This window comes from Osmerus mordax, chromosome 1, assembly GCF_038355195.1.
Source record: "Osmerus mordax isolate fOsmMor3 chromosome 1, fOsmMor3.pri, whole genome shotgun sequence".
NCBI lineage: Eukaryota > Metazoa > Chordata > Actinopteri > Osmeriformes > Osmeridae > Osmerus > Osmerus mordax.
In genome coordinates, this window is record NC_090050.1 from 9,016,080 (window position 1) to 9,042,899 (window position 26,820).

General features: G+C 44.9%; 2 protein-coding genes across 2 annotated transcripts in view; one reads left to right on the forward strand and one right to left on the reverse strand.

Annotated features, from left to right (window-relative positions):
• The window catches only part of LOC136945330 (histone deacetylase 7-like), a 40,876-nt gene extending 23,297 nt beyond the window's left edge, over positions 1 to 17,579 (forward strand). Inside the window, 16 exon segments of the mRNA XM_067239097.1 lie at positions 420 to 572; positions 574 to 633; positions 1,329 to 1,608; positions 1,793 to 1,926; positions 2,071 to 2,191; positions 2,425 to 2,474; positions 4,096 to 4,203; positions 4,522 to 4,577; positions 5,447 to 5,534; positions 6,186 to 6,305; positions 8,717 to 8,814; positions 12,060 to 12,178; positions 12,758 to 12,891; positions 13,153 to 13,237; positions 14,611 to 14,755; positions 14,947 to 17,579. Of these exon segments, the coding sequence (XP_067095198.1) occupies positions 420 to 572; positions 574 to 633; positions 1,329 to 1,608; positions 1,793 to 1,926; positions 2,071 to 2,191; positions 2,425 to 2,474; positions 4,096 to 4,203; positions 4,522 to 4,577; positions 5,447 to 5,534; positions 6,186 to 6,305; positions 8,717 to 8,814; positions 12,060 to 12,178; positions 12,758 to 12,891; positions 13,153 to 13,237; positions 14,611 to 14,755; positions 14,947 to 15,016 (1,821 nt within the window). The 3' untranslated portion in view covers positions 15,017 to 17,579.
• A 6,386-nt stretch (positions 17,580 to 23,965) lies between these two features.
• On the reverse strand, positions 23,966 to 24,547 carry LOC136947580 (twist-related protein 2-like). Its single transcript, XM_067241698.1, has one exon. It carries the CDS (start codon positions 24,545 to 24,547, stop codon positions 23,966 to 23,968), a length of 582 nt encoding a protein of 193 aa, XP_067097799.1.
• Between the last annotated feature and the right edge of the window lie 2,273 nt (positions 24,548 to 26,820).

Genomic DNA, 26,820 nt, shown 5'->3' on the forward strand with positions numbered 1-26,820 from the left:
CATGTCAGTATTCGGGAAGTGTACACTGGGGGATTGTCGAGGTGTGTTCAATAGACAATATAGTCGCTCTCACACACACACACACACGCTTCACGTTTGAACACAAGCACTATGCATAATCATTTCGATCGTTGGACACTTGATGATGGCTGACACTCTACGACAGTCTAGTCGTGTGTCGAGGATCATGTGTCGTTTCTTCGTGCCTACGAGAAGTGTTTGCCTCTTCGTCGATGTCGGTTTTTCCTGGACTTGTCATCTTGTCTGGATCAGCTATTTGGTCAACGTGGATTGTTTTGAAATGTGCTTCATGAATGACACGTGCTGTTGTCGTATCAAAAGAAAAAAGAAAAACGCAGCGATAATTCCTCGGTCCACTCGACCTTTGACCTCAACACTTTTCCCACGCCCGTCCACAGTCGATGACCAAATCCAGCGAGAAGCCCCGCCTGTCCCAGATCCCCTCGGAGGACAGGGACCCAGAGGAGTCGGGCATGGGGTCTGGGCCCCTGCATGAAGATGCCTACCACAGAAGAAGAGCGTGTGTGGAGCCCCACTCTGAGGCCTTGTCCCGAGAGAAGAGACAGCATGGCGGAGCTGGGACATCTGCAGCTGTCACTCACACTCAGTCAGGTACGTTCTCCTCACACACACACACACACACACACACACACACACACACACACACACACACACACACACACACACACACACACACACACACACACTTAACCATTACAAGCTAGTACATATACTTGCCAAGAAATGCATGTATTGCTAATATTGTGTGTGAAATGAGTTTGTACACCTGTCCTTGCAAAAGACAGTTTGGCATATAATACTCATGTAATCAAGTATATATTGAACCTCCAACAGAGGGCACTATTACACAGTGGTTTAACATGTTACGAGTTTTTGGTCATGGGATGTCAGTTTGTGTGTGTACTTGTGTACAGTGTGACATCATTTGAGAAATGTCACACTGTGCATGCCCCAATAGAAAAGAGTTCAAGGAACATTATTTGTATATGATCTTTCTGAAGAAGCTTTTCAGATGTTTGCTAGTCCCACTTTTCCTATTTGTTCTAAAACATTTGCCTTTTTAAGTGAGTGTTTTTTTTATGGCTTCTTTCAATCACTCTCTCCTCCCCTCTTTTCTCCTTTCTTCTGCTCTTTTTTCTCCTCACCTTTCCTTACCTTACCTCTCTTCTCCTCACCTCTCCTTTCCTCACATTTTTTCTCCTCTCCTCACCTCTCCTCACCTGACCTCTCCTTTCCTCACCTTTTTTCTCCTCACCTCACCTCTCCTCACCTCTCCTCCTCTCTAGCCATTCCGCTGGGGGGAGCAGCAGCGCCACCTCCAGGCCCTGCACAGACAGTACACTGCCCACTCGACAGACTCCAACCACTTGGCTGTCCCCGTGCTGGTGGTCCCCCCGGTGCCAGGCCTGGCCCACAGGCCCCTCTCCAGGGCCCAGTCATCCCCGGCCTCCACCTCCCTGCCTCCTCCTCCACCCCAGCCCTCCTCCAGCACCTCTGAAGTGGGGGCCCTGTCTCTGGCCAGGCCAGTGACCCCGGAGCCCTCCGCCAAGCTATGCTTTACCACTGGTAAGACACACACACGCACACACAGAACCTGTGAAACGGAATGGAAGAGTCATTTTTCCCACTTATCTAATCCAAAAAAGATCCACACACTGGCCGTATTACAAATGTGTTATCATGCATGCGTTTTGTTGCCTACATGTGACATATGAAACATTGACCTGAGAGTGTGTTTGTGTCTGTCCAGGTTTGGTGTATGACTCCCAGATGTTGAAGCACCAGTGTGCCTGTGGCGACAACAGCCGTCACCCAGAGCATGCTGGGAGAATCCAGAGCATCTGGTCCAGACTCCAGGAGCGTGGCCTGAGGAACCAGTGTGAGGTGCGACTGGCAAGCACACACACCCACACGCACGTCTCACTATTGTAACTGTAACGCACATATTGTACACCATGCTGTCGCAGCCTCCAATGAATTGCATCCCAAGATTCTATAATCAAGGTGTGTGCGTGTGTGTGTGTACAGTGCATTCGCAGCAGGAAAGCTACAATGGAGGAGCTCCAGTCTGTACACTCTGAAGAATACGTGCTCCGCTATGGGACCAACCCACTCAACAGGCTCAAGCTAGACAACCGCAAGCTTGCAGGTGAGACATACACACACGTGCATACGTGTGTGTACGTGTGTGTAGTCACTTGGGAGGTACAGGTAGTTCACTTCCATCACTTACTTACATGACTCAAGCATAAGCTCTCTTTATGTATTCTGTCTCATGCTCTCTCATGGACACACATCCACACACACATACACGCACACAATGTCACAGGTATGTATTAAAATACAAAAGCACTAAACATTTCTCTATCTTGTTTCTGGCAGGAATCTTATCTAAAAGGGTATTTGTCACGCTACCATGTGGAGGAGTTGGGGTGAGTTTCAAAGAAAACACGCGCATGTTCACACACACACACACACACACACACACACAGATCCTGTAAAACACAATGGAAGAGGAATTTTTCCACTTATCTAATCAAATTACAGAACAGCAAACATTACATGCCTGATTATGTGTCATTACACAATTAAGCTAATAGGGCTACAAATAGCTGATGGTGTAGCTGTTGGCTGGGTCCGGCCTCAAACACCAATCAGAAATCAAAGGCTACTTGAAGGTGACACAGAGGGATGGGAGGGAGAGAGAGAGAGAAGAGAGAGAGAGAGAGAGAGAGAGAGAGAGAGAGAGAGAGAGAGAGAGAGAGAGAGAGAGAGAGAGAGAGAGAGAGAGAGAGAGAGAGAGAGAGAGAGAGAGAGAGAGAAAGAGAGAGAAAAGAAAGGGGGGGATGAACAATTCACTGCCTGGAGGAGTGTCTGAAGGGACTGTTCTTGAGTGAGAAATCTTCCATTTTGGAACCAGGTGAACGGGGTAAGTGGGTAGAGACTCCGGGGAAGAAGGGAGGAGAGAAGAGGAGAAGGCCGAGGAGGAGAGAAGATCCAAAGAGGCGTGTGTGAAGCTAATGGCTCAAAGAGATGAGCCGTATCTGGACAATACGGACACTGAAAGTATGGAGGGGACGAGCAGAAGGGGGGAAAAGGATGAGAGGGAGCGGTAGAGGCGGACGAACGAAGGGCTTCTTCGACAGGATGACGCGTGATGATTACAAAGAAGAAAAAAAGAAAAAAAGAGCAGAGCCGGAAAGGGAGATGAGTGGATGAAGGAGAGGATGAGAGGAGCGGGGGATAAAATGAAGGGTAGGAGGGAGAGAGAGGGAGAGAGACTACGGAGAGGAAGAGAGGGTTGCATGGTGTCGATAAGGCGCCTGATCTGCCTGGGTTTCCGACCCCTGGCTCCTCTGGTGGAGGGAGCTGATTGGAACAAGATGGCGGAGACGGTGATAAAAGAAATTCCTCTGATTTCATTGTTCCGCCGTGCCAAACCGCCAAAAATGTGCGTTTAAAAACATGGAATAACAAAGAGAGAGAGAGAAAGGAAATGGACGGGGAGAGAGAGAGAGAGAGAGAGAGAGAGAGAGAGAGAGAGAGAGAGAGAGAGAGAGAGAGAGAGAGAGAGAGAGAGAGAGAGAGAGAGAGAAAGAAAGAAAGAAAGAAAGAAAGAAAGAGTGGGAGAGGTGGAGAATATGAAATGTAGCCCCCCCTCGCCATCATCGGCAATTTCAAATCACTGATGTGTTGACGTAATATCTGCCACACACACTCATAGCCCGGCCTCCCCAAAACACACACACGCAGACGTACTGATACCACATAATGACTTACATGAAGGTCTGCCACTGCTCATTACGTAGTCATATGCACTTGACTTTGTAATGTGAAGCAGTATTCTTACCACAGTCTGTCAGCACTGTTCACCTTCTGTCCTGACTCATCTTGGTAACCTAATTGCTTTTCCAGCCAATCGCCCATTCTCTTGACAAATGAAGACATTTTCCACAGTTTCTACTTGTTTTCATCTCTTACACCCCCCCCCTCCCCCCACAATACACACACACACTCTCTCTTTCTGATTGGCTCGTACCGCGCGTTTGGCAGGTGGACAGCGATACGGTGTGGAACGAGACACACACACCCACGGCGTCTCGGACAGCGGCGGGCAGCGTGACGGAGCTGGCGTTCAAGGTGGCACAGGGCGAGCTCAAGGTGAGTGTGTGTACGTGTGTATCAACTCTGCCAGTGACGTATTCCTGGCAATATCAAGGCCATTGCTCACATGGGTTTAGTTTGTCAACTCTGTAACATGTAAATACTTGGATATGGTTCCAAATGGACCTTTTTCACGTGCAGTTACTGATAAAACACCCCAGAATGTTCCGTCTGTGTGTGTGAGTGCTCTGTATGAATGCCCACTAGAATCCCAGAAACGTAGTCCATATACAAGAACTGCAAGAAGAGCTTGTAGATAACTAGCGGGCAGTGACGATTAGTTGCAGTGTCAAAGAGAATGCTTCTTTCCTGTAGAATGGCTTCGCAGTGGTGAGGCCCCCTGGACACCATGCACTTCACTCTACCCCCTTGTAAGTACAGCCTTTTACACTCGTGCGCGCACACACACACAAACACACACACACACACACTACCAAGAACCAGGAGGTCTCTACAAAGAATTTCTTTTTTTCTTTTTTACACATCAAAAACACATTCCGAAAAGAGTGTGGGTGTGCGTGTGCATTGTGTGTATGTATTACTGGCTCAAGGCCTTAGGCAACCTATGTCCTTGGATCAATTATTTTTTCTGCTGTCAACGCTGCGTATGTGTGCATACATACGAACGTGAGCTCAGGCAGTACTCGGCTAACCACATTCAGCTGTGTGTGTGTGAGTGTCTGTATGTGTGCGTTTAGCACTGCTTGTCATTGGTTATTTATGGGCAATAATGATATTTCTGGATTGAGTGCTTGGACTGTAGATAAGATAAACTGTACACACTCGCAGATTTTTATGACTCCTGCTGACACCGGCGCTTTCGACATTCCTCCTTTTGTTTCTTCATCCCCTTTCCCCCCCCCCCCCCCAATTCCACACCTTCTCTATTGAGCCAGAGCGCAGGGTTTAAGCAGTGTGTCGATGTGGGATGTCACTCGGTGAACTGTGCGGTTGGAGTCAATAAAAGTCAAGCAAAATATACTTTGGTGGCCATTTTTTCAAATACATTATTGCACAAGTGTCCCCACACTGAGGAGAGTTCTAGAATGTCTCCCTCCTTGAACCCAATGTAAGCCAGGACGTTGTGCCTATTACGTACTGTCAGGGGGTCATTTTGGGGACAGTCTCTTTCAAGCTCCCAAAGCTGGCATCGAGGTTTATCTTGAAAATGCCACCCACTCGCGGTGTGACAGAACTGTAGGGACGTGGTATCCTGAACGACACGTGTGTTTGTCCACAGTGGCTTCTGTTTCTTCAACTCTGTGGCCATCGCAGCCAAACAGCTCCAGCACAAGCTCAACGTCAGCAAAATCCTCATCGTGGACTGGGTAAGACCTCTGTGAGAACTGGTCTCCACATGGATGTAAAGACAAACACGAATACACACACACACACACACACACATACACTGTCCTGTCCTGCACACAACACAGTAGATCATCAAGGCTGAACTGCCGTCCCTGGTCCACACATGAAATCTAAACAGTTAAGCACAAACATATACAGGGTATACACACACTACACAACATCACACACATTCATTGATATGAATCAGGGTGTCAGCAAACATGCTCGTCTCTGTACTCCATATGTGTCCTTGTGTATCGCCCGTCTTACACACACACGCACAAACGCACACAACACACACATGAAACGCAAGCAACAGGAATGATAATCACAACCAGTTTTTTCAGTACTTACATTATGAAATGTTGTGTCTTGCAAATTAAAGTATATTTCCATCCACTTGTAATTTGGATTTTACTTTTTGCTACATAAATACCCATGTAGATACCATGGAGATTTTGTATCAGTCACTCATTCACTAAAACTAGCTGGGAAACTAAGTGTAAGTAAACTAAGTCAAAACTGCTTAATAGACTGTACTTTCAAATAAACTGATAGCACCAGAACACACCTGACAAAGTCTTCCAATGAGAATAAATGGACCTACTATCCCTCTCTCCTCCTATATCCAGGATGTTCACCATGGCAACAGTACCCAGGAAGTGTTCTACAATGACCCCAGTGTGCTCTTCATCTCCTTGCATCGCTACGACAATGGCAACTTCTTCCCTGGAAACGGAGGGCCAAATGAGGTTAGTCACAAATCATGATATCTAATAGGCAGGTGCAGGTGTCAAATACATGCATCAAGCTTTCCGTTTGGTAGATAGTGCTGTCAATCTAATGAGTCAGTGTCAGCTTTGTTGTTGGCAGATTTGAGGTATTATTGTCTTTATTTCATTAGGTTTAGGAATTGTATCGAAATTAACCAAATTTATTAGGAGGTTGGATTGTAATAGACTTATCATTCGCTTATTTAATTTACATTAAATTATTATTTCCTTATTGTAATTTAAGGCAACACAGAAAATATAGACAAGCCAACCATAATTCAACTGCAGATGTATCCCAACTCCCATTTTCATTGTAGGTCTATGAAACGATTGTCACATATACACACACCCCACCCACACACCCCATATCCCATACCCCACACACCCTAATTGTCCTATCTTTCCACAAACAATAACCAGGATAAGAGCCGTCACCATAACCTGTCTTGACAGGGGGACTGAGGGAGGGGGGTGGGAAGCTGGAGGGGCAGGCGGCAGATGAAACGCTCAGGGGACTTGGATGTGGCTTTGCCCCTAAGTGGCTCCCCGGACCTCCGTAGAGATGTGTGGTAAGCCGCTGGAGCCTCGTAGTCTTCCCTCCCCGCATCCCGTAGGTACGAGACTCTCCAGGGGCCAGCGGCAGTGACGTCAGAAGCTCATGGTATGAGTGGACGTCGCAGGGCACCGCTGAGGAGAGGAGTGTCCGTTAAACATGAAAGACGCAAATGACAAAGGGGGAGGGAGGAGAGGAGGAACAACCGGAGTAATGGAGGATAAAGAGGAACTGTGTGTGCTTGTGTTGTCTTGGGGTTTTGTGTGTGTGTTCGCGAGACTAGTTGGCAGAGGGCAGAGTGGCTCATATGTTTTGCATTTTCCCTGTGAACATCCCGTCCACAAGTGAACTCAGATTCTCGACTACGCACATGACTCCCTTCTCACACACACACTCGCACACATTCACATGCTCACACACGTCCACACACTCAAAGAAAATCACCAGACTTTTTTGCCAAGAGTGTGTCACTCACAGCACTCACCCACTCCTCACCCTGACATTGACTGATAGTAGAAGGCTCAGAGAGTAGCTGAATAGCTGCTTGCAGGACTGCAAAGAGAAGGCAGGAATGTAGGGCCTTCTTGTTTTAAGACCTGGGTCTCGATTAATTCACCACCGCAAGTAGGGCTGGGCGGTATGGCCTCAAATGTTTATCACGGTATATTTTTTAAGTACGGAAGGTAACGGTATATATCACGATATATTCGTTTTTCTTAAAATTTCAAGTTGGCTAGTCTACCGAACTCGGATTTGGATGGGGTACGGCAGGTGTGTCGCTTGAGTTGAATTTTCCAACTTTTGCAGTGCTTTGCCACAGAAAAAGAGCTAGGCTAATATAGCCTATAGAATATAGAATAATATTCCCGCACATGCATGCCTTTCAGGTGGTGCAAAAGATTGCAAGTGTTTCCACCTTTGGCTAGCAAAATTCGACAACACAACTTACAGGGTATTGTTTGTTGGTCGATGTCGGATAACTTGAAACCAAATCATTTCAAAACAACAGAAGAGGCCCCTTTTTTTTAACCAATTCTTCTTCATCCGGCAAATCAACCCCACTGGCGTTATTTTCAGACATCCTTAATGCTTGCTTACAATTACACTTGCCAACAAAAGCAGCTTACTCCAATTCATGTTTGCGTCCTCTGGAGTTGCGCTTGGTTGTTTGTTGACTTTCATTGGCGGGCACAATGCATTCATGCTTCAAAATTTTTTTTTGTAAAAGATATAAATTTGAACTCAGGGAGTCGTCCCACGGTTGTGACCAACATTTTGTGCAATGACCGTAAACACCACTTGTCAAATCCCAAAATATGTTCCTCTTCTGTCATAAAGCTGGAACCCCTGTTTGGGAGTGTAGTTTTGTTGAGGCACTGAGTGATTTATAAGCACATTTGACAAATTGTATCAAAAATCAAAATCAAGCAATGTGGGTGTCAAATTAATGGCCAGCCGTCTTTCATTTAAAAACTGTAATCACTCCCTCATGGAGTGGAAATGCGATGCAGTCCTTCCTCATTTGCTGTAATGTCAAAGTTTGCAACTGTGGTGCTGATTTGGTGAATTGACAGTAATCTGCTATATAATAAAGCCACTTTCAACACAGCTCTATGAAGAGACGTATAACTTATAAATATGGGTGAGTTTAGCACGTTAGCAACGTGACGACACATGAAAACGTTAGGAAGGCAACCCTTTCTTAGTCTCTCTCTGTCGTCTGTCTCTCTCTCCTTCTCTCTTTCATCTGCTTCTCTCTGTCTCTCTCTCTGTCTCTCTCTCTCTGTCTCTCTCTCTGTCTCTCTCTCTCTCTCTGTCTCTCTCTCTCTCTGTGTAGGTGGGTGCGGGGACAGGTAAAGGCTTCAACGTCAACGTGGCCTGGACAGGGGGCCTGGACCCTCCCATGGGCGATGCAGAGTACCTGGCAGCATTCAGGTAACAGCAACAGCTACACCTTCCTTATCCAATCAAGCGGTGGGACACAAGATGAATAATACTTTATTGATCGGGAATGATAAGGCCTATAGTAATGTTTTTGTAACACAAAAAAAGAGTTTTTTAAATCTTTTTAGAGATTGTTAGACAAAGTGAGGCTATTGCCCCTAGAATCCGTTTGTAGATCATTTCTACTTCGTTTGGAAATATTGACAAATATTGTACAATGAACTGTTGCATTCAGAACAAAGTGTATTATAACTATATGCATTCTATTTTATAAGAACTACAACAGAAAAGGGACATGGGACATGACTTGGCCCTAAAATACTTGAAACTTTACTTGAACTCCATCCCAAACACTTACAAACACGCAAAAATGACTTGTGAACCCGTGTTGTAGCCTAGAATGAAAGAATGTGCATACTGTCAATTTCCCTAGCCTCCCTCCTCCGCCTATTTAGGCCTACAGTCTCACAGTTTATTTTACATAGGGCACATGGTAAATCCTCGTGGGCGCACGGCGTATGCCTGCATATCGCCTAGACTACACCCCTGTTGTGAACATCTCTGATAACTCCCACCACATTTCTCCTCTCCACTTCATTCAAGCCACTTCCCCCGAATGAATAGCTCAAAGTCGGTATGCGGCGCAGTGAACTGAGGGTTCTGTCAGCGACGCGGGCTCCCAGCAGGCGATTAAACATGATGTGAGGTCCCTCGCCACCGCCGCATACACTACACTCAGTGGGTGGCCCCCCTCCTCAAAACAGGCAGGATGCTAAAGGCTAATGACCTAGCCAGGCTCCTGTGTTTACAGCTAACGCTAATGCTAACTAAGTGGGATTTGAAGACTTTTCCCATGTGGACAGTTTTGGCGTGTGGTTTTAGGCAGACTGTACTAACGGTTTCTCAAATTGTGGTACAGGCAGAAGAACCATCTTAGTGAATAGATTTCCAGACAAGTGGAAAACCAAATAGGAGTGATAGTGTTCAATGCTCAGTTTTACCTTTAAATGTAACTACCATCCCAAGCATAGGTGTAGAAGGTGTTATCCAATAGCTGTTACAAAAAGTTTCCTTTGTACCTTGACTACTAGTCATTTAACTGGTGGTGATCGACTTGCGAAGGACCTCAGCAGAATTGAGCACCAGTACCTGAAATGTGGAACTTTTGAAGTTACCACCCTTGTCTCGCACTCACAAATATTGTTGAGCTCCAGGACCTAAATATCAACAGAACTGGTGAGCACCGGAAACTGGCCTGAAGTCTGAGACTGAAACTCTTGATTCCAACATAGAATGAATGAATCTGCAGTTTAATCTGAGAGGATTTCATTCGAGCACTGGGTTCTGTTTTGGACACTTTCTTGGACATCACAGACAACCAAAATGATGCACCCATTGTGTAAAAAAAGGTTTTGTGGCTCATTTAATGTCGGTAAAAAGCAGAATATTGACATACTAATACAGACATCTCAGTGGTTTCATCAGTTTTCCTGATTAGGAAAGAAGGGCCTTTCCTCTGCCTCCCATCTTCAGGTTCACCCTCTCTGGGGTCAGACCCCTAGCGTGTGTGTGTGTGTGTGTGTGTGTGTGTGTGTCACACACATGTATGAGTGCATGTGTTGAGAAGTTTGAAGTAAATCAAGGGGGTAGGATTTGATGTGGTGGGTTTTGTTGTGTAATCTGGAGGAGTCCCTCCATGCTTGGTGGTTTGAAAAACTGAGTGTCATCAAGTGTATGTGTGTGTACATTGTGTCTATATGTGTGTGTACATGTATGACGGGACAAAATTAGCCAGAGGACCTAACTGTGTGTGGACGTGTGTGTGCATGAATACATGTGCATCCGGTGTGTGTGTTAGTGTGCAGTCATGTTTGCTTGTTGCACTTGTGTATCTGAGGGGACTGCAAGGTCTGGCGGCGTGCTTTCGGGTGCGTGTGTGTGTTGGGGTGGGGGTTTTTGGGGGGGGGGGGGGTGGCTAAGACTCTGTGTGGGAGGAGGTAGGAGGTTTGGGAAGGGGGGGGTGCATTGTTAGGGAATCCAAAGGCGGCGTAATTAAGCCCAATGGATCCCAGATGGCTGGCTGTCAGTGACGTGAGAAGAAGGACGAGCCCCTAATTAGAACCAGCCGCTCTGAAACGCCTTTGAACTGCCCGACGCAGAGAGAAGGAGGGGGAAAGAGGGAGGAAAAGGTAGAGAGAGAGACAGACAGACAGACAGACAGAGAGACAGACAGACAGACAGAGAAAGAAGGCGGGGGGGGGGGGTTGGAAGAGACAGATGGGGGAGAGGGGCTATAGAGAGAATAGAGGGAGGAAGGCAAAAAGAAAGAGGGAGTTAGAAGATTCATCTGGCCTGGGGAGTGTGCAGTCAATGGCAGCAGGAGCAGGAGAAGAAGGGGTGGAGGAGGAGAGGAGCGAGGGGAGAGCCATCCCAGAGGGTTTGAACAGAAAGTGTATGCTGCCGTCATGGTCAAGGACTCCACTTAGGATATGTTCTAGTGCCAGTGGCTTTGATCTGTTCCTTGTGGTCACCTTCACAAGCACCACAGAAGTAGCTTGTATTTCCTCCTAGTCATTCCACTTTTAGATATGTTATATAAAATGTATCTACAGTTTTTGTATCTCTTGTTGACAGTATATGTCTTTAAAACTATTTTTTTTAACAATACAAAATAATATTGTATTTGCCCCACATGGTACATTGACCAAATCTTCAGGTGTCACTCCAGGAAGTTAATAATTCAAGTTTGCAAACTGCGGAGTCACCACCATGTACTTTTCCTATCACTTTTTATTTCGCAGCCAAGCACATTTCCCCCCCCCACCCCCCGTCCTCCCCACTTAAAAGCATGTGATACAATCTGTAAAGTTTACATCCACTTTGGCTGCAGAACGCACACTAGTCACCTCATAAAATGCATTTGGACGCCACATTCCAGAAAGGTCCAGAGTACAACAAAGATTCTCCATTGAAAAGGCTGGAGAAGTCCTGTAGACTCCACTTAACGGAAAACCATCCCAGATTGGGGTTCCGTGACATTCTTCTAAAACCTCATGATCTAGCTTTCTGTCTTTCCTCTTTATTGCCAGAAAACATGGATGATGTTCAAGAGTTGGAGCTTGACATCTGTCTTTTTATCTTTGAGTGTCCCTTGAGAGAGTATTTTCATTTTTTATTACGGAATATTAGACGTTTTTGGACAAAAAAACGATTTGTTGTGCCCTATGTGCCTACAGGACGGTGGTGATGCCGATAGCCCACGAGTTCTCTCCGGACGTGGTGCTGGTCTCTGCTGGTTTCGATGCAGTGGAGGGACATCCCGCGCCCCTGGGGGGCTACAAGGTGTCAGCCAAGTGTAAGCTCCGTCAGGCAACTTACTGTATACACACACGCTGGCCGACACAGACATACACACACACACACACATACTGTATGCACAGACACGCAGGTCTTCTCACACACAGGGCCTACACGCTTGCGCTAAACACTGACCGTATTAGCTCGACATCAGCGTGCACATGCGGTATGTGTCCATGTAGGTAAACAAACATGCTGAAACATCATTGCAAAAGTCATTGCTTCTCAGTTTGTGTTGTCTGAGGAGACACGTTTGTCTTAAGTATGCGGTATATGGCAGCACAGTGTCAAAGACAATTGTCCCTTTGTCTGCTTTTATCTTTATTGACTTCTTGTGCTTAAAAGTGTTTCCATGATTGACTTCCTGTCCTTCTTAGAGAAAATAAATCTCTGTAAAACAAGCATTTGCATTGGCCAAGCTCATTATACTGCGGCCTTGACTGTGCATGTTTCTAGTTCAACTGTTCTCGTTCCATCTCCATCTGTTCCATTGGTATCTCCCTCCTTCTGGCTATTGTCAACATGTCCTAGACTCACCCCCATCCCCCTCCTCTTGGTATCTCCCCCACCCCCTCAGGTTTCGGTTTTCTGACACGTCAGCTAATGGGCCTGGCGGGGGGGCGGGTGGTGATGGCGCTGGAGGGGGGCTACGACCTCACGGCCATCTGCGACGCCTCCGAGGCCTGCGTCAGCGCCCTGCTGGGCGTCGAGGTGAGCCTGGCGGGCACAGGGGGGGGGGGGGGGGGGGCATGGGAGGGCGGCAGGGGGGTGGGGGGTAATTGACAATGAGGAAGTGGACGTTTTTTGTTTGAATTCCTTTCCTGTGTGTGTGTGTGGGGGGGGGGGGTGCCATGCATGTGAAGCGATGCACGTTAGGATCGGATCATGTGAATAAACACATGCACAAGTGTGTTCTCGTGATGTTTTAACCCCTCTCTCTCTCTGTAACCCTCGCCCCCCCCTCTTCCCCAGACGGAGCCCCTGTCCAATGCTTCCCTGGACCAGAGACCCTGTTTCAACGCTGTGCTCTCTCTCCAGAGGGTCATACAGGCTCACAGTGAGTTTCATCCCTCTTTACCTCTCTCTCTCTCTCTCTCCCAGTCCCTCGTCTTGCCTCCCTCCTTGCTCTTTCTTTCCCTCCTTTATTCTGTCTCTTTTTTCTCTTTTGTTCTCTGCAAATACAGTAGAGGCTCGGGCTCTCTACGGTAGCCTTTCCCTCTGTCACCGTCCTTCTCTTGGTCGCTCCTGTGCCCTCCTCTCTCTGTCTGTGGCCGATGAATTGCAGGGTGACAGTCGCCTCTCTCGGTCTCTCCTGTCGCGTGGACTCCCAACGTTCCCCTTTCATTTCTGCTGCTCCATCACTCTCTCGCTCTCTCTCTCTTTCTCTCTCTGTCTCTCTCTCTCGTCCGCCACCGTCGACTCTTCTGTTTCTCCTCCGTTCACACCATCATCTCTGTCCCGTATCCTCCAACCTCTCGCTCCGTCCCATCCTGTTCTCCTCTTCTGTTACTCCTAATGTTGTTTCTCTCTCTCTTTCTCTCTATCTCTCTCAGACACACACATACACACACATGTACTGTACACACACACACATATATATAATATATATATATAATATATATATATATAATACACACGCAGACCTCTCTGCCTTCCTGGCTCCAATTATCTTCAAACACCACTCTGGCACACAACCTTCACAACATCCCCTTCTGATTGCACACAAATGTTATCCCAATCCAATTAGATTAATTAAAAATATTTGCAAAGCCGCAAGAATGTTAAGCCCATAATTTGGAACGGAGGGTGAAATATATGCAGGGACGCGTACTCCACACACACACACACACACACACACAGCCAAGGATTTCTTTTCCTTCTGCCATGTCAGGGGACACATGGATGTTCTAGACCGAGAGACCTTGAGAGGGAGAACTGAATATGAACTTATGTACAATGTGCTATTATCTTTACAAAAACCTGCATTGTGAACTTTTTGATGTGTATTAGGCTAATGCCTAATATGTGTTCTGTTAGTTTGTGTTACTGTAATTCAACTCACTTTTCTATTGACCACACACAGTCTCTTGACACACGTTGGCTGAGTGTTGCCAAATCGTGACTCATATCCAGGACTGGTATTTGTTTCCAGCGTTTGCAGGACGTCCAATCGTTCTCTGACTGCTCAAGGATACAATAACAAAAGCTCAAACATGGAGTGGAGGAGCACGGAACATTAGGAAAGCATTGATTGAAGGAATATTTGTTCATTTTCGATCCCTTTTTTTCTGTTCCCACTCCACCCCACATCCCCTTGTCATTCTCCATCTTCCTTTTTCTTCTCCCTTTCTTTCTTTCTTTCTTTCTTTCTTTCCCTCCCTCCCTCCCTCCCTCCCTCCCTCCCTCCCTCCCTCCCTCCCTCCTTCCCAGGTGAGTATTGGCAGGGTCTGCGCTCACTGGTCCACACGGTCGACCTGTCCTGGCTGCAGGCCCAGCGGCTGGCTCAGATGCGGGACTCCGACAACACCGTGTCCGCCCTCGCCTCGCTGTCCATGGGCTCCTTCTGTGGCGACAGGTGAGGGAAAACACACTCGGAACACACACAAGACCACCTTGGCTGCTACACGGAATGTTGATTTGGGCCACAGATGAATGTCCTCGTCTAAAATGGGTGCATGCCCACGTGCTGGTGTAAGTGTGTGTTGGTGGAGCAGGTTGGGCACGCCGGCATTCTGAATTCCTTCTCCCGATGTTGTCCTCCCGCAGGAGACATTCCGATGAGGAAGACACACTCATGGAGGGAGACACATTCTCGAACCTCAGACGGCAGTACTAGGCTGCAGCGCTGGGGATCGACCACCTGCCGCTGAATAGACACACACACACACACACACACTCACTCACTCACACACCTCACTTGGACTGAGGGAGACTGGAGACGCCAAACAAGAACACCCACTTCCCACTTAGCCCTCCATTGTTTTCTCCCCCTGAGATCATCGCAGCAGTCCGGTGAGGGAAAGCCAGACCCCTCACCTGCCTGTCGCCCAGACAGGCTTAGACTCGTCCACCTGGACACACCGATGGAGACCGAATACTCTATTTACGTACCTGATTGAATGACAGAATTGAACTCGAAAACAAGACATTTCTTGTGCCAGTTCTCGCTCCAGGGAGAATTTCTGAGGCCTCCAAAGCTGAGTCACACAGGAAGTGGGAAACAAGCCCGCACACCCCTCTATATCGAAGGCCATCGCGGCGAAAAACTGAAACATCCAGCACTTACAGTACACGGGGAGCACTTCCGAGTGTCCCCTTCTGATGACGTCATTTGTTTCTTTACAAGGAGGACTCAATGAAGGAAGAGGTTTGTTGTTGTTTTTGAAGAGACTCAATCGAAATGATTTTTGATCTGTTTTGCACTGTTTTTCGTGGGATGTGAACCAAACGAGAGCCAAGAGACATTGATTATCATGCTCTACCAAGGTGGCATCCAAAAAAATTATACACAAAGCTGGTGAATATTGATATTAACATGAAGATTGTGCATCAAGACGTGACAGGTGTGTACTTGCTGTTGTAAAATGTAATATGCTGAAGAGAATGTAAAACACCTTTATAGAATATACTTGAGATGTTATAAAATCTCAAGAATTTGATAACTTTGACTTAGTGTAGAAAAATGTCCAAACAAATGTTGATAGGGCTTTGTGACCATTTGGTCTATATTATCAACCATGACCACTGACAGTTCTCTTGTGTGGGTACACACAAAGGTTCCATATACGTAGAACCTCAGAGTTACAACCCTTTTCAGCTCTTTAAGGTTCTGTTTACAACCCTGTTCCAGAGGGCTCTTCTGTTGTGGCAAAGGGTTCCATATTACCTTTTTTAAGAGGTCACTGCAGGCCTTAAAGCAGTGTGACAATCATAAATGATGAAATACAAAAACAAGTGCACTTACATTTCTTATGTGAAGGTGTTGTCTCTGTGAAACAGAGTTTGTATTCCATTATTTTCCTTTTGTTCGGTGTCTTGAGAGAGACCAGTGTTTCTACCTGTGGATGAGCATTCCTGCTGAAGCTTTAACCTGTACAGTTAATTAACCGTATTTCTTGGATACTTACTTTTCTTTGACAACAAAGAGAAGCAAATTAGGATTTATCATGTCACTTATGATCTTCTTGACTATCAGGGATTTCTGCTTCCTGGCCCCGCAGTTAATGATTTGGCAGTTGGCAAGGAGTTAACATGTTGAGATAGTCAGGCAGTCCGCTTTTATTGAGAAATTGGACACAGGTTTAGAAAACCAAAGCGTATGAGATATGCTAGCCATGGACTGGTATGGCTTTTATAGATAACTTGAAAGACTTTTAAAATATAGTATTTTTTATCCAAATCGTACACCACCAAAGGCGTTGATGGATGTATACAGAAAGGTTCAAACGTTTCATGAAACCAATTATTCAGAGAATCAAGATTGTACATTTTTTGTAAAAATATTTGTTTCTTTAATGTGATTTGCTCGCGCAAGATGTCTTAAATCAGATGGTGCTACAGAAATGAAGTTATGATTGTTTTCCTGTTTATTTTTTTTACTTGTACGTCATGGTGCTAGGTTAAAAAACTGTGAAATCTTTACAGTTATGCATCAACGACATGAATAGGAGAGCAACTATGTAAAAATAATTAGACTCATTGCTTAACCTTTATCCACTGTTGAGCAATGAGTTTTCCATAATTCTCTAATCTGTTATAGCCCATGTTCTTTCAAATGGTTGCTATTTTTTGGAAGTTGTATTCAGTTTTGTTTGCAGTTGTCTTTAGTGAAGTATATCAAGAAGACATTCATGACACTGTCACTTGTGAAGTGAACGTTGACGTCTTAATATGAATGCATGCTCCCATGTGCCTTGAATCATGCTGACAAACCTGTGTAAAGGTAGCCTTAATGAACTGGATCTTAAACAAAGAAAAAAGCCAAGTATAGGTGATTTTATTCTTTTACTTTTTGACAATTTACTGGTTTCTTTGTACTCTGTACAGTAAATGTCATACCCACACACGTGTGTGTGTGTATATATTATATAACTATAACTTTGTATTTTCACCAGGGTTTTTTTACGACTTTTTTTCTTTAAAATGTATTTCCTTAATAAAAAGGGAAATCATATTTCTGGATTGCTGGAGGTTTGGTGTTGTTCTTTTCAAAGTATTTTATACTATCAATAGGAGACTCGTCAATAACTACAATAGACAGAAAGATATTCTGGTATGAACATAACATTAATGAAGCTTTCCCACATCAAATTTCCAATACATCATATGTTTCATGTTGATATTGAAAAAACTGTTATGCCTCCTACATTTATTTTTGTTGTATTATATCTTTAAACAAATTCAATTTCAGATTCAAATTCAGACTTGTTTTTAAAACAGAATTATAAAAGTGTTCATAACTAGTTTTCTTTCTTATACTTACTGTGTTTTATTAAAATAGTGCTTTAACAACAACCGAAAATGTTACACAGAGGCACATTTATTAAAAAGAAGTGTCAAACAAATGACAAAAAGCAGAAGCAAAGTTATGAAACCACCATCGATTTGTAGCAAACAATGTCAATTAAATGTCCTGAAGACAAACAAAACAAAATAGATGACAATTAAAAGTAAAACGTAACACTGAGAATGCATTTAGTGCAGTTTTGTTGTATTATTTTTTTTATACTTTAAACTGCGAGCAGAATGTAAACTTCAATCATAATGTACTTTGGTTTATTACAGAATGTCTGAAGTTGTCAAATTACTTTCAAGAGTAGGATTTTTTTTTATATGGACAAAACCAAGTGACCATCGTAGAACTATCCAAGTCTTTACTGTAATTTTTTCTTTGCATTACAGATTTTAACATTTAAGTTACTTGAACTCAAACCTCAAGAATGTAACTCTCATGAACAAGCAAAAATGAGCACACAAAATCTACTGTAAGCAGAGGACCACACTGGAATCAAGTGGTTGGCATAATAAAAGAGCTGAAAATGTTTGCGTCAGACTACTCAACATTTGCTTCCCACAAGATGAGGATTTAAGAGCCTGAACGATTAGCTTATTAGCATTTTTGCTGTAAACATTCATTGGCTGCAACCACCCACTATCCTTCTCCGTCATTAGAGATCTTGGGGTTCAGCTGGCCCAAAAGAAAAACTTTTTTCCCCAAATAGTCTTCTTTGAAGTGAAAAGTTGCAGATTGTCATCATAGAGTTGCGGGATGGAACCAAGGTGGCCATTTTGAAAAAAGTTTTTCAGTTAAATTGTCTCGTCTCCTCTGTGAGTGACCGTTGTCCTTTGGCCCCCCTTTGAGACATTGTTCTTGATGTACATAAAAAGTCATTGAGTTTGTAATATCATCCTTGTATCCTCAAACTAAGTTTCAGAGTACAACATTGCCGAGGACCAAAAGGAATTGAGGCTGCAAGGATGAAGAAAACTTGATAGGTGTTCCTTAAACTGATGCATGTGCCCAGTCCACAGAGACATGATTGTTCAAATACAAGCGCAATGTGTCTTTTAGGGGGAGGCACTGTGGCTTAGACAGGAACAGACTTCTTCCTCAGATGGTGAATTTTGTCCATATGTCAGAGGGTGCTGTGGTGGAAACAGAGAGAAACAGGACATAAACATTGTAAACAAACTGTTGTCAGCTCTGCTGCCTGTCAAGAGTGCCATTTTACACCTCATTTCATTGCAAGCCCAAATCAGCAAAATGTCAGAGGTGTTAAATAAACATTTTGTTAGGGTGTTAACTGAAAAAAAGCGTTTTCTTTGTGCACATGTTTTGTTTCAGAACTATTGAATGAGTGAAAACCCACAATGCGTGGGTGTGTCAGTGAGAGGATGTGTGTGTGTTTGCACGCCACGCATGTCATTGTCCCTAAAGACTTGCAAATAAAAGCATTCGTTATTCACACATGAGATGCAACTTTTATGATTTAACTAGCATAATATATCACCCAGTGTTTTTCTCCAACTGCAATGTGCCTGTACATGGTGCGAATAAAGCTAGACGGAAAAAGAGAACGCAATGTAGCTTTCCTGTGTAGGTTATTGGTGCCTTCCCACCCATCACATAGCTGTGATTACTTCACAATAAGCAAAGTTCCTGGAATGCCATTTCCTTTCTCAAGTACCAAACAAGAGGAGGATCCCAACTGCAACAACAAGTTCGGACACACAGGGCCCGAGAATAGCACACAGCGTAGTATATCCACTCTTGCCACTTTGATTCGGACACACAGATGATAGTTTCCCTCTACGAAGCTCCTTGGAATTTCAGCATATTTTTCTCAGGATATTGGCTGAGATGAAAATAAAAGATAGAACAGTGGTTGTGCATCAGTTGAGTTACTGTTTTGTGCTTTAAAATCCAAGTGTGAACAGACACACTAATAGTAAAGAGTCTCCGTTGCTGGTCTACATTGTGTTGGATTTTCCCAGATGTGTTGCAGTTCTGTCTGAAATCAAACATGTTCAACAGAGATAAAATAATCAAAAATGCAACGAAAACTGACTGAAGCACGTCACATAGTATGAACCTAAATCAAACTCATGATGTGCCATCACTCCCTCACACTCCATCTTGGCTTGCCTTCTCTTCCTGTCTGCATGAAAACCTGAAGACAATTATTCATCTGCCTCTGTATGTGCATATCCACATCCAGAGGCATATCCATATGCACATACAGTAACAGCTGCTCCAGCATCCAGCATCCAGCCTTAACACACACACCCCCACACACACACACACCATCCACCTGCTCCAGCCTTTGTCCAAACTTCAACCTCCTAAAAATCGGAGATGAGCATCAGAAGCCCTCCGCTTCTGGAACGGGCCCGTTTGCGAGAGCCGTTAAGTGCAGATGGCCTGCAGAGGACTTTCAGCCGGTCCTGTAACAGTTCTGGCCCTAACCTGGGCTTCAGCACACACATGGCAGAGGTTCTGGAAGCTGCTTTCAGATCAGCACACACAGACAGCAATGCAGTCCCATGCCGAGGCAGTGGTTCCGGCTGGGGGAAGAGCTGATGGTGTGTAAGGGTTGGAGGATAAGCAGAGGGGAGCTGAGCTTCACTGTTACCAGATGAAGAGTACTGGAGAAGCCAAGCCCCTATATATCACAGCTACTTCCATGTGGAACCCACATGCAGTCGAAAATGTTTCGTGTGTGTAAACAAACGCAAACACACACTTTACTTCTTACACATATACCCTGAAATATTCTAAAGTAAAGATGGATTTGATGCACCTTACACACACACACACACATATACAATCTTATTCAGTTTCGCATAAACACATGCCTTTTACTCAAACTCCAGAAACACAAACACTCATTTAGGGTTCTGACTATAAACAGGAACCTCCATGTGTATGGAAGGAGTTTCTAAACCATTTTCCAGACTTTTCTATTTTTCTTAACCCCTGATATTTTCCAACTTGAAATTACAAAGGTACTCGCGATCAAAACAACCTCTTATTTAGTAAACATTCAAAACTAGGAAATACTTTTTATATTTTATTTCCAAAGGTTTGCTTTGTAACCTATCTCACAATACCTGCTCTTTAAAGTCAAACCCTCACTCAACTTAATGCTCCACTTTACCATATTAAAAAAATTCTCTACCACCCCCCACCCATACCCAAATGCCTTTATAAACAAAACGACCAGCCTATTATTCTCACTTTCCATTCCTCCCCCACAGAGATGGAGATAAGTGAATAAGAAGAAGGCAAAGCGCTAGGTAACAACTAAGCCTCTTCGTTCAACGACAATCTTCTCCACATGTGGAGACCCTGGGTCTCCAGCCACAGTGGTGAAGCCTTCAAAGTCGGCTCTCTGAGGCTGCGGCAGATTTAATAGTACTGAGAAAGGAACACCTGGAGACTGCACATGGCCTCACCGACAGTGTGTGTGTGTGTGTGTGTGTGTGTGTGTGTGTGTGAACACTGGAGAGGGAGAAAGCGCGTGTGGGAGACTGTGTGTGTGTGTGTGTCTGAGAGAGAGAGGCCTTGTGTGTGTGTGTGTGTGTTTAAGAGACATATTGTGTTTGTTTGGGTAAAAGAGAGATATTTTGCGTGTCTGTCAATGGTCTTGCAGTGTGGATTTGTTAATAGGAACTTCTGTTTCCTCACTACATCCCTTGTACGTTATGTGTTTATGTTAGTGTACTTCAGTCAAAGTTGTGTGTGTAGCCCACCTGTATTTTTGCGCGGTGTTTGCATGTGCACCGTTATGTGCTCCCCTTTTCTGAGTGTGCATGCTTGCCTTTGGCACACATGTGTGCACCTTGATCTCTCACCTCTGATCTAAAGCTCTGCTTTTCCTCTACCCCTCCCCTTCCCCATGCCTCAAACATGCAAGCCGTGGCCCTACATGTGTATCACCTCCTAAGCTTTCTGTCTGAGAGACAGTCTCTCCTATCTGCACCTCGTCAAGCGCCGGCTCGTCACTCTTTTTCCTGCGTCTTCTTTCTTCATTCTGTCCTTCCTGTTTTCTGTCATGCTTATTTGGGGCCGTCTTCCCCCAGTATTCTTTTCAAAACCGCTGATGCGGATGTTCTTATCTCATTTTGCCGGACACTGATTCTGTAAAATGCTTTTTTGCTTCATTTTTTTTTTCCAGACTGAGAGAAGGAGAAGATTTGCCGGAAAGATAAGTGTGTTTCGAACAACATATGTGCACACGCGTATCCACAGGCTTGGACATAAACACAGATATAGACACACGCACAATCAAGAGGTGGATGCAGACAAAATGTACAAATGTTGGTTGATACAAACATCAACCAACCAGTGCGCCGGCTACACAATTATACACAAAACTTCACGCAAACAAACGCGTACACATACACAGAGCATCAAGCTCTCCCCTGGCACACACACCTTGCTAATGCCTCACAACTGTTTCCAATCTAAAGGTTCCTGCTTGTCTGGGACCCGGCAGGGCCTGATTGCACGACACTGGATACAAGATCCTGAGGAGAGAGGGCAAAGCTGCAGGGAGAAGAGGGAGGGGAAGGTGGAGGAGGGGGAGCAGGAGAGCGAGAGAGGTAGTGGGGAGAATGGAGAGAAGAGAGGGGGAAGGTGCTGCTTTTTCTATTTTCTTTCTTTTTACCCTTTCCCCCCTCTGAGGTACCTGTCCAGGACCCCTGTGACTCTTTGCTGTCTCCAAAAAAAGACAGACCCTTGTCTACAATTGGCTGTTTCAGCCTCCCAAGGTTGATGCGAACCATGCTCAGGGAGTGAGGTATTGACAAACGTATTCATTGCTTTCGAAGGCAAAATCTCTTTGATCGCCAACTGAATATTATTGATTCCTTTGTAGGTCCGAAATAAATATGAATCATCATGAAAATAATATGATTTGGTTAGTCTTAGTTTTAAACTCACTGTCTCTGACAAGCCCCAAAACATTTGTTACATTTATTCCTGATCCATCTTTTCGAAAGGTAAATTTTCTGAAGCCCTTTAGATTATTTATTTTTGTGTAAGCGGTAATTTTCAATCTAATTTTCTTTCTATAAAAAAATTTGAACTTATTCTATTAAGATTTGTTACATAGGCTATTATACAGAATACAATAGTTATTTTGTTCAAAATATTCTTTCATAGTACTCACTTTGAAACTTGTTGAATAGTGAACAGTATGAAAGTTTTGAAGCAGCATAACTTCCTTACACTGACAAAGTAATGACTGGTCCAGAATATTATTCATAATCTAATTTAAAAAAAAATCTAAAGTACTTTGTAAATCTACGATTTTGTGTAGACCCAAATCCAGCTGTGCCTTCTACTGTAGCTTCATGATGTTATCCCGATGATCTGACAGAAATGTGTTACATCAGATATATAGTACAATCATACTAACTATTCCATGAAATAGAAAAAACCCTGATAAGATGTTCCAAACAACACATTGTCTCACACTCAACAAAAAGAAAAGGACCTACAGTGTAATAAGAAACCATTACAATAATAAAGGTTTGTGACTAACATGTTTCTATTAGTGTTAGTCAGATTTAGTCATTGAATCTGCGTATTGTGAAAAATCCGGAATAACATTTTAAGATTTAAACCTGCTTGTGTTGAAATTCCTCTTTCCAAATCAGTTTGTCAGCAAGTTTTTATTTATTTAACTAATCTGGGGTCCTTTTAAATGATCAGGAATTTAATTAGGATTAACATTCATTGTTTTTTGTACAGATGCCATTGAACGGTTTTTAGATGGAGAATAAAGAGAATTAGAAGACAGTTAACAACCTCAGTTTTTCTGAACTTCAGATGCTGCCTACACCTTAACCACCGAGATGTCACGCAACAACAAGAATCCATGTTGTTGTCAAACTCCTAAAGTAAGGATAGTAAACACCTATCTCATGCAACTTCCTTAGGTCATGCGTTTCTCTGTGTCTATGTTTGTTTGTGTATGTACGTGTAGATGGACTGATGTGGGTGTTGGTGTGGGGTAGGGGTTCATACCTGGGGGGGAGGGGGAGTGCATCGAGGAGGCTAGATGAGTTGAGTCAAAGGTGAAGTGGCTTGAGGCCTAAAGGGGGGTGGGGGGGATCATAGTATGTCGGAGGTGTATTTGGGATGGGGAGAGCAATGAAGGATGCAGGAAGGCTAACAGACTATGAGTAGACGGTGGGGGGGGGGGGGGGGGGGTGTCACGAAGGTCAACGGTCAAAGGTCAAGAGGACGGTTGAGGAGACTGGGCGGGGGAGCGGTCGGCTAGTGGCTGGCAGACATGGCCCAGGCACCCTCCATCCTCCAGACAGAGAAAGCGTAGCTCAGTCTCTCGTGGGCCAGGTAGTTACAGCTGGCCAGTTTAGCGTCCATCTCGTCGCTCTGCAGCACCTGGTACAGGAAGTCGATGTAGCGCGACGCCAGCTTGAGGATCTGGATCTTGCTCAGCTTGTCCGAGGGCAGCGTGGGGATGATCTTCCGCAGCGAGGCGAAGGCGTCGTTCAGCGACTGCGTGCGCTGGCGCTCCCGAACGTTGGCGATGACACGCTGCGTGTGGAGGTCCTCGAAGGGCTGCTCCGGACCGGGTCCTAGCGAGGACGGGCCCATGGACACCACTGCCGAGGGCGGGCTCTTCTTCAAGCGTTTGGGCCCGGCGGGAACCAGGCTGTTGGGGCTCCCGGTGCTCCCGGTCTCCTCAGCCCGACCGAGGCTGTCCTTCTTCGGGTAGGGTACTCTTTTGCGTCCCCCTGGTGGCCCTCCGCTCTTTTTGTTGCCCCGCTCCAGTTCCTCTTCGCTGCCCCCCCGCCCTCCCTCAGGGGAGCTGTTGCAGGACACCTCCTCGCGCATGGCGGCGTCCCTCGCAGGACCCCCGTCTCTCCCCTTCCGAGGCAGGGTGATGTCGCTCTTCGTCCTTTCACCCTCTCTTTCTCCGCCTCCCTCTTCTCTATATCTTCCTGCTTCTGAGGCCCGTGCAGAACACGTGCTTTCCTCGGAAGCTCAAGTTGAGACACACAAGCGTTGAAAGTATCTTCTCTCTCCAGTGACAACAAGAATGAGATCCTCTGGACTTGACTCTTTCGCTTGATTGTTACGTCGAACGTCTCCCTTGGTCTTTATGTGGAATTCTTCACCTCTCCTCTTCCATCTCAACCTGCTTGCCGGAACAACAACAAACCATCTGGTTCTGCTGGCCTACCTCCCCTACTTTTATATCCAGCCGCTAACTCCATGCCTGCGGGCAGCTCTCATTGGCCTAAGACAGTTCCGTTGGGTGTGGCTAAGGGCTGGAGCAGAGCGGAGAAGCAGGAAGTGGAGCTTGAGGTTTGTGGATGGTAAAGAAAAGGGGTAAGTGGCCCTCTCGGCCAATCAGGGGAAGGCAGGGCTAATGCCGCAGAAGTTGTCTGACTCTTTATAGCTTCCAGATTGCTCCCAAAGCACTCCTGGCGCTAGAATGTACCCACTTGTCTGTCTCTCCTCTCATCAATTCACTCTAATCCCATTAGGTTGTTACACCTTTTTAGTAAAACGTGTTGTATGATGTTTGAAACCATATTGTTGAAATAAAAATCTAGTTATTTCATTTTATAAATGATTATTACGAGTAACATAAAAAAGATATATATTGTGTTACACAAACATTGTTGACAGTAAATGAAAGCCAATTTTTCCTCCTCAGGTTAGAACAAGTAAGTGTGAATTCATGGTGTCAAGTGCACTATTTGTTGCCAACTAAAACATATTTTACATCTTTATATTATTAAAACAAATCTCACAAGCCAAGGGTCACCTCTTAGTGTAAGCCAATACAAACAACACTAGGATTAACATGTTAAACTAGGATTACTATAAACCATCAACTTTATGATGTCATATTTATGTTTTTACAGAAAACAAAAGGAATTTCACCATGACAACTTGTATTGAGGAAAAGAAACAGAACCCTTTAAAAACCATTTAGTCACAGCCACTTGTGTGCTCTTGATCAAGAACCAAAAATCTACTGTAAATTCCAATGATATCTATTCAATGTGATGAATTATGTGGGCAGTCTAAATAAGCATGAGTGAAAATCAATACTTGCCACTTTATTTCTCATATTATTTGTCTCTAGCAGATATAATATTAAAAACCTTATCCCTAAACATGTCTGTATCATCAATACTACATACTTCATTCATTGTCCATAACACTAACTCAAAACTCCATTTATAATGTGCATTTGATAACCTCTCATGTCAGTATCCTCCATACCAGTCTAGGACTCATATCTAAGAAGTGAGCACTCAGGGTAAACCTTGCCCTCATGACCCCATGACCTGTGGCCGTGGAGGTGAGAAAGCCACTAATTGTGCCATCCATGCCCTCTGGTAGAGCAAGCACATGTTCTCCTCCATACCACAAACCCAGGGGAGCACACACACACACACACACACACACTCTGGAACTGCAATGACGGTGCACCAGGGAGACATGTTCACACACATGCATGGACACCCACACTAACTCACTCACACACACATGCATGGACGCCTGCACATACACACACACTTGCATGGATGCCTGCATATACACACAAATGTGCAAGCGCACACAATTCAGTACTCTTCTCTGCCAGACCACAAACATAGAGATGTCATGATGTAATAATAGAGTCCCTGTAGTGACACGGCACGACTTGCATGTTATATTGCGAGTGCGTTGAGGCTGACCAGGGACATTGCCATGCTGTGTGCTTGCATGTCATAGCAAACCATTAAAAAACACATCTGTACGGTTTGTCTCAACGGCAGTGGGACTTCAACGGTGACTCCACACTCACACGCAACCAATGAGAACATTGTGTCGTAAGTGGGAGATATTTATGTGACTGTATGGCTCCTGACAGCAAGTGATGATGGACCTGTGTTTGATTGCACGTGCATTGTAACAAAGTGGGAGTACAGAATTGAAAGCTGAGTTTCGTGGTGCTTTGATAACTCCTCAGATTAGAGGGGTTGGTCATTTGGAATGAGGAGGTCTGGGATTGTTTCCAGTAAACTGACAAACTCTGAACTGGAACTCTGCTGATCTTAATGTTGAGAAGGGGAGAGCCAGAGGTTTCAAAAAGATGGGATTGTATG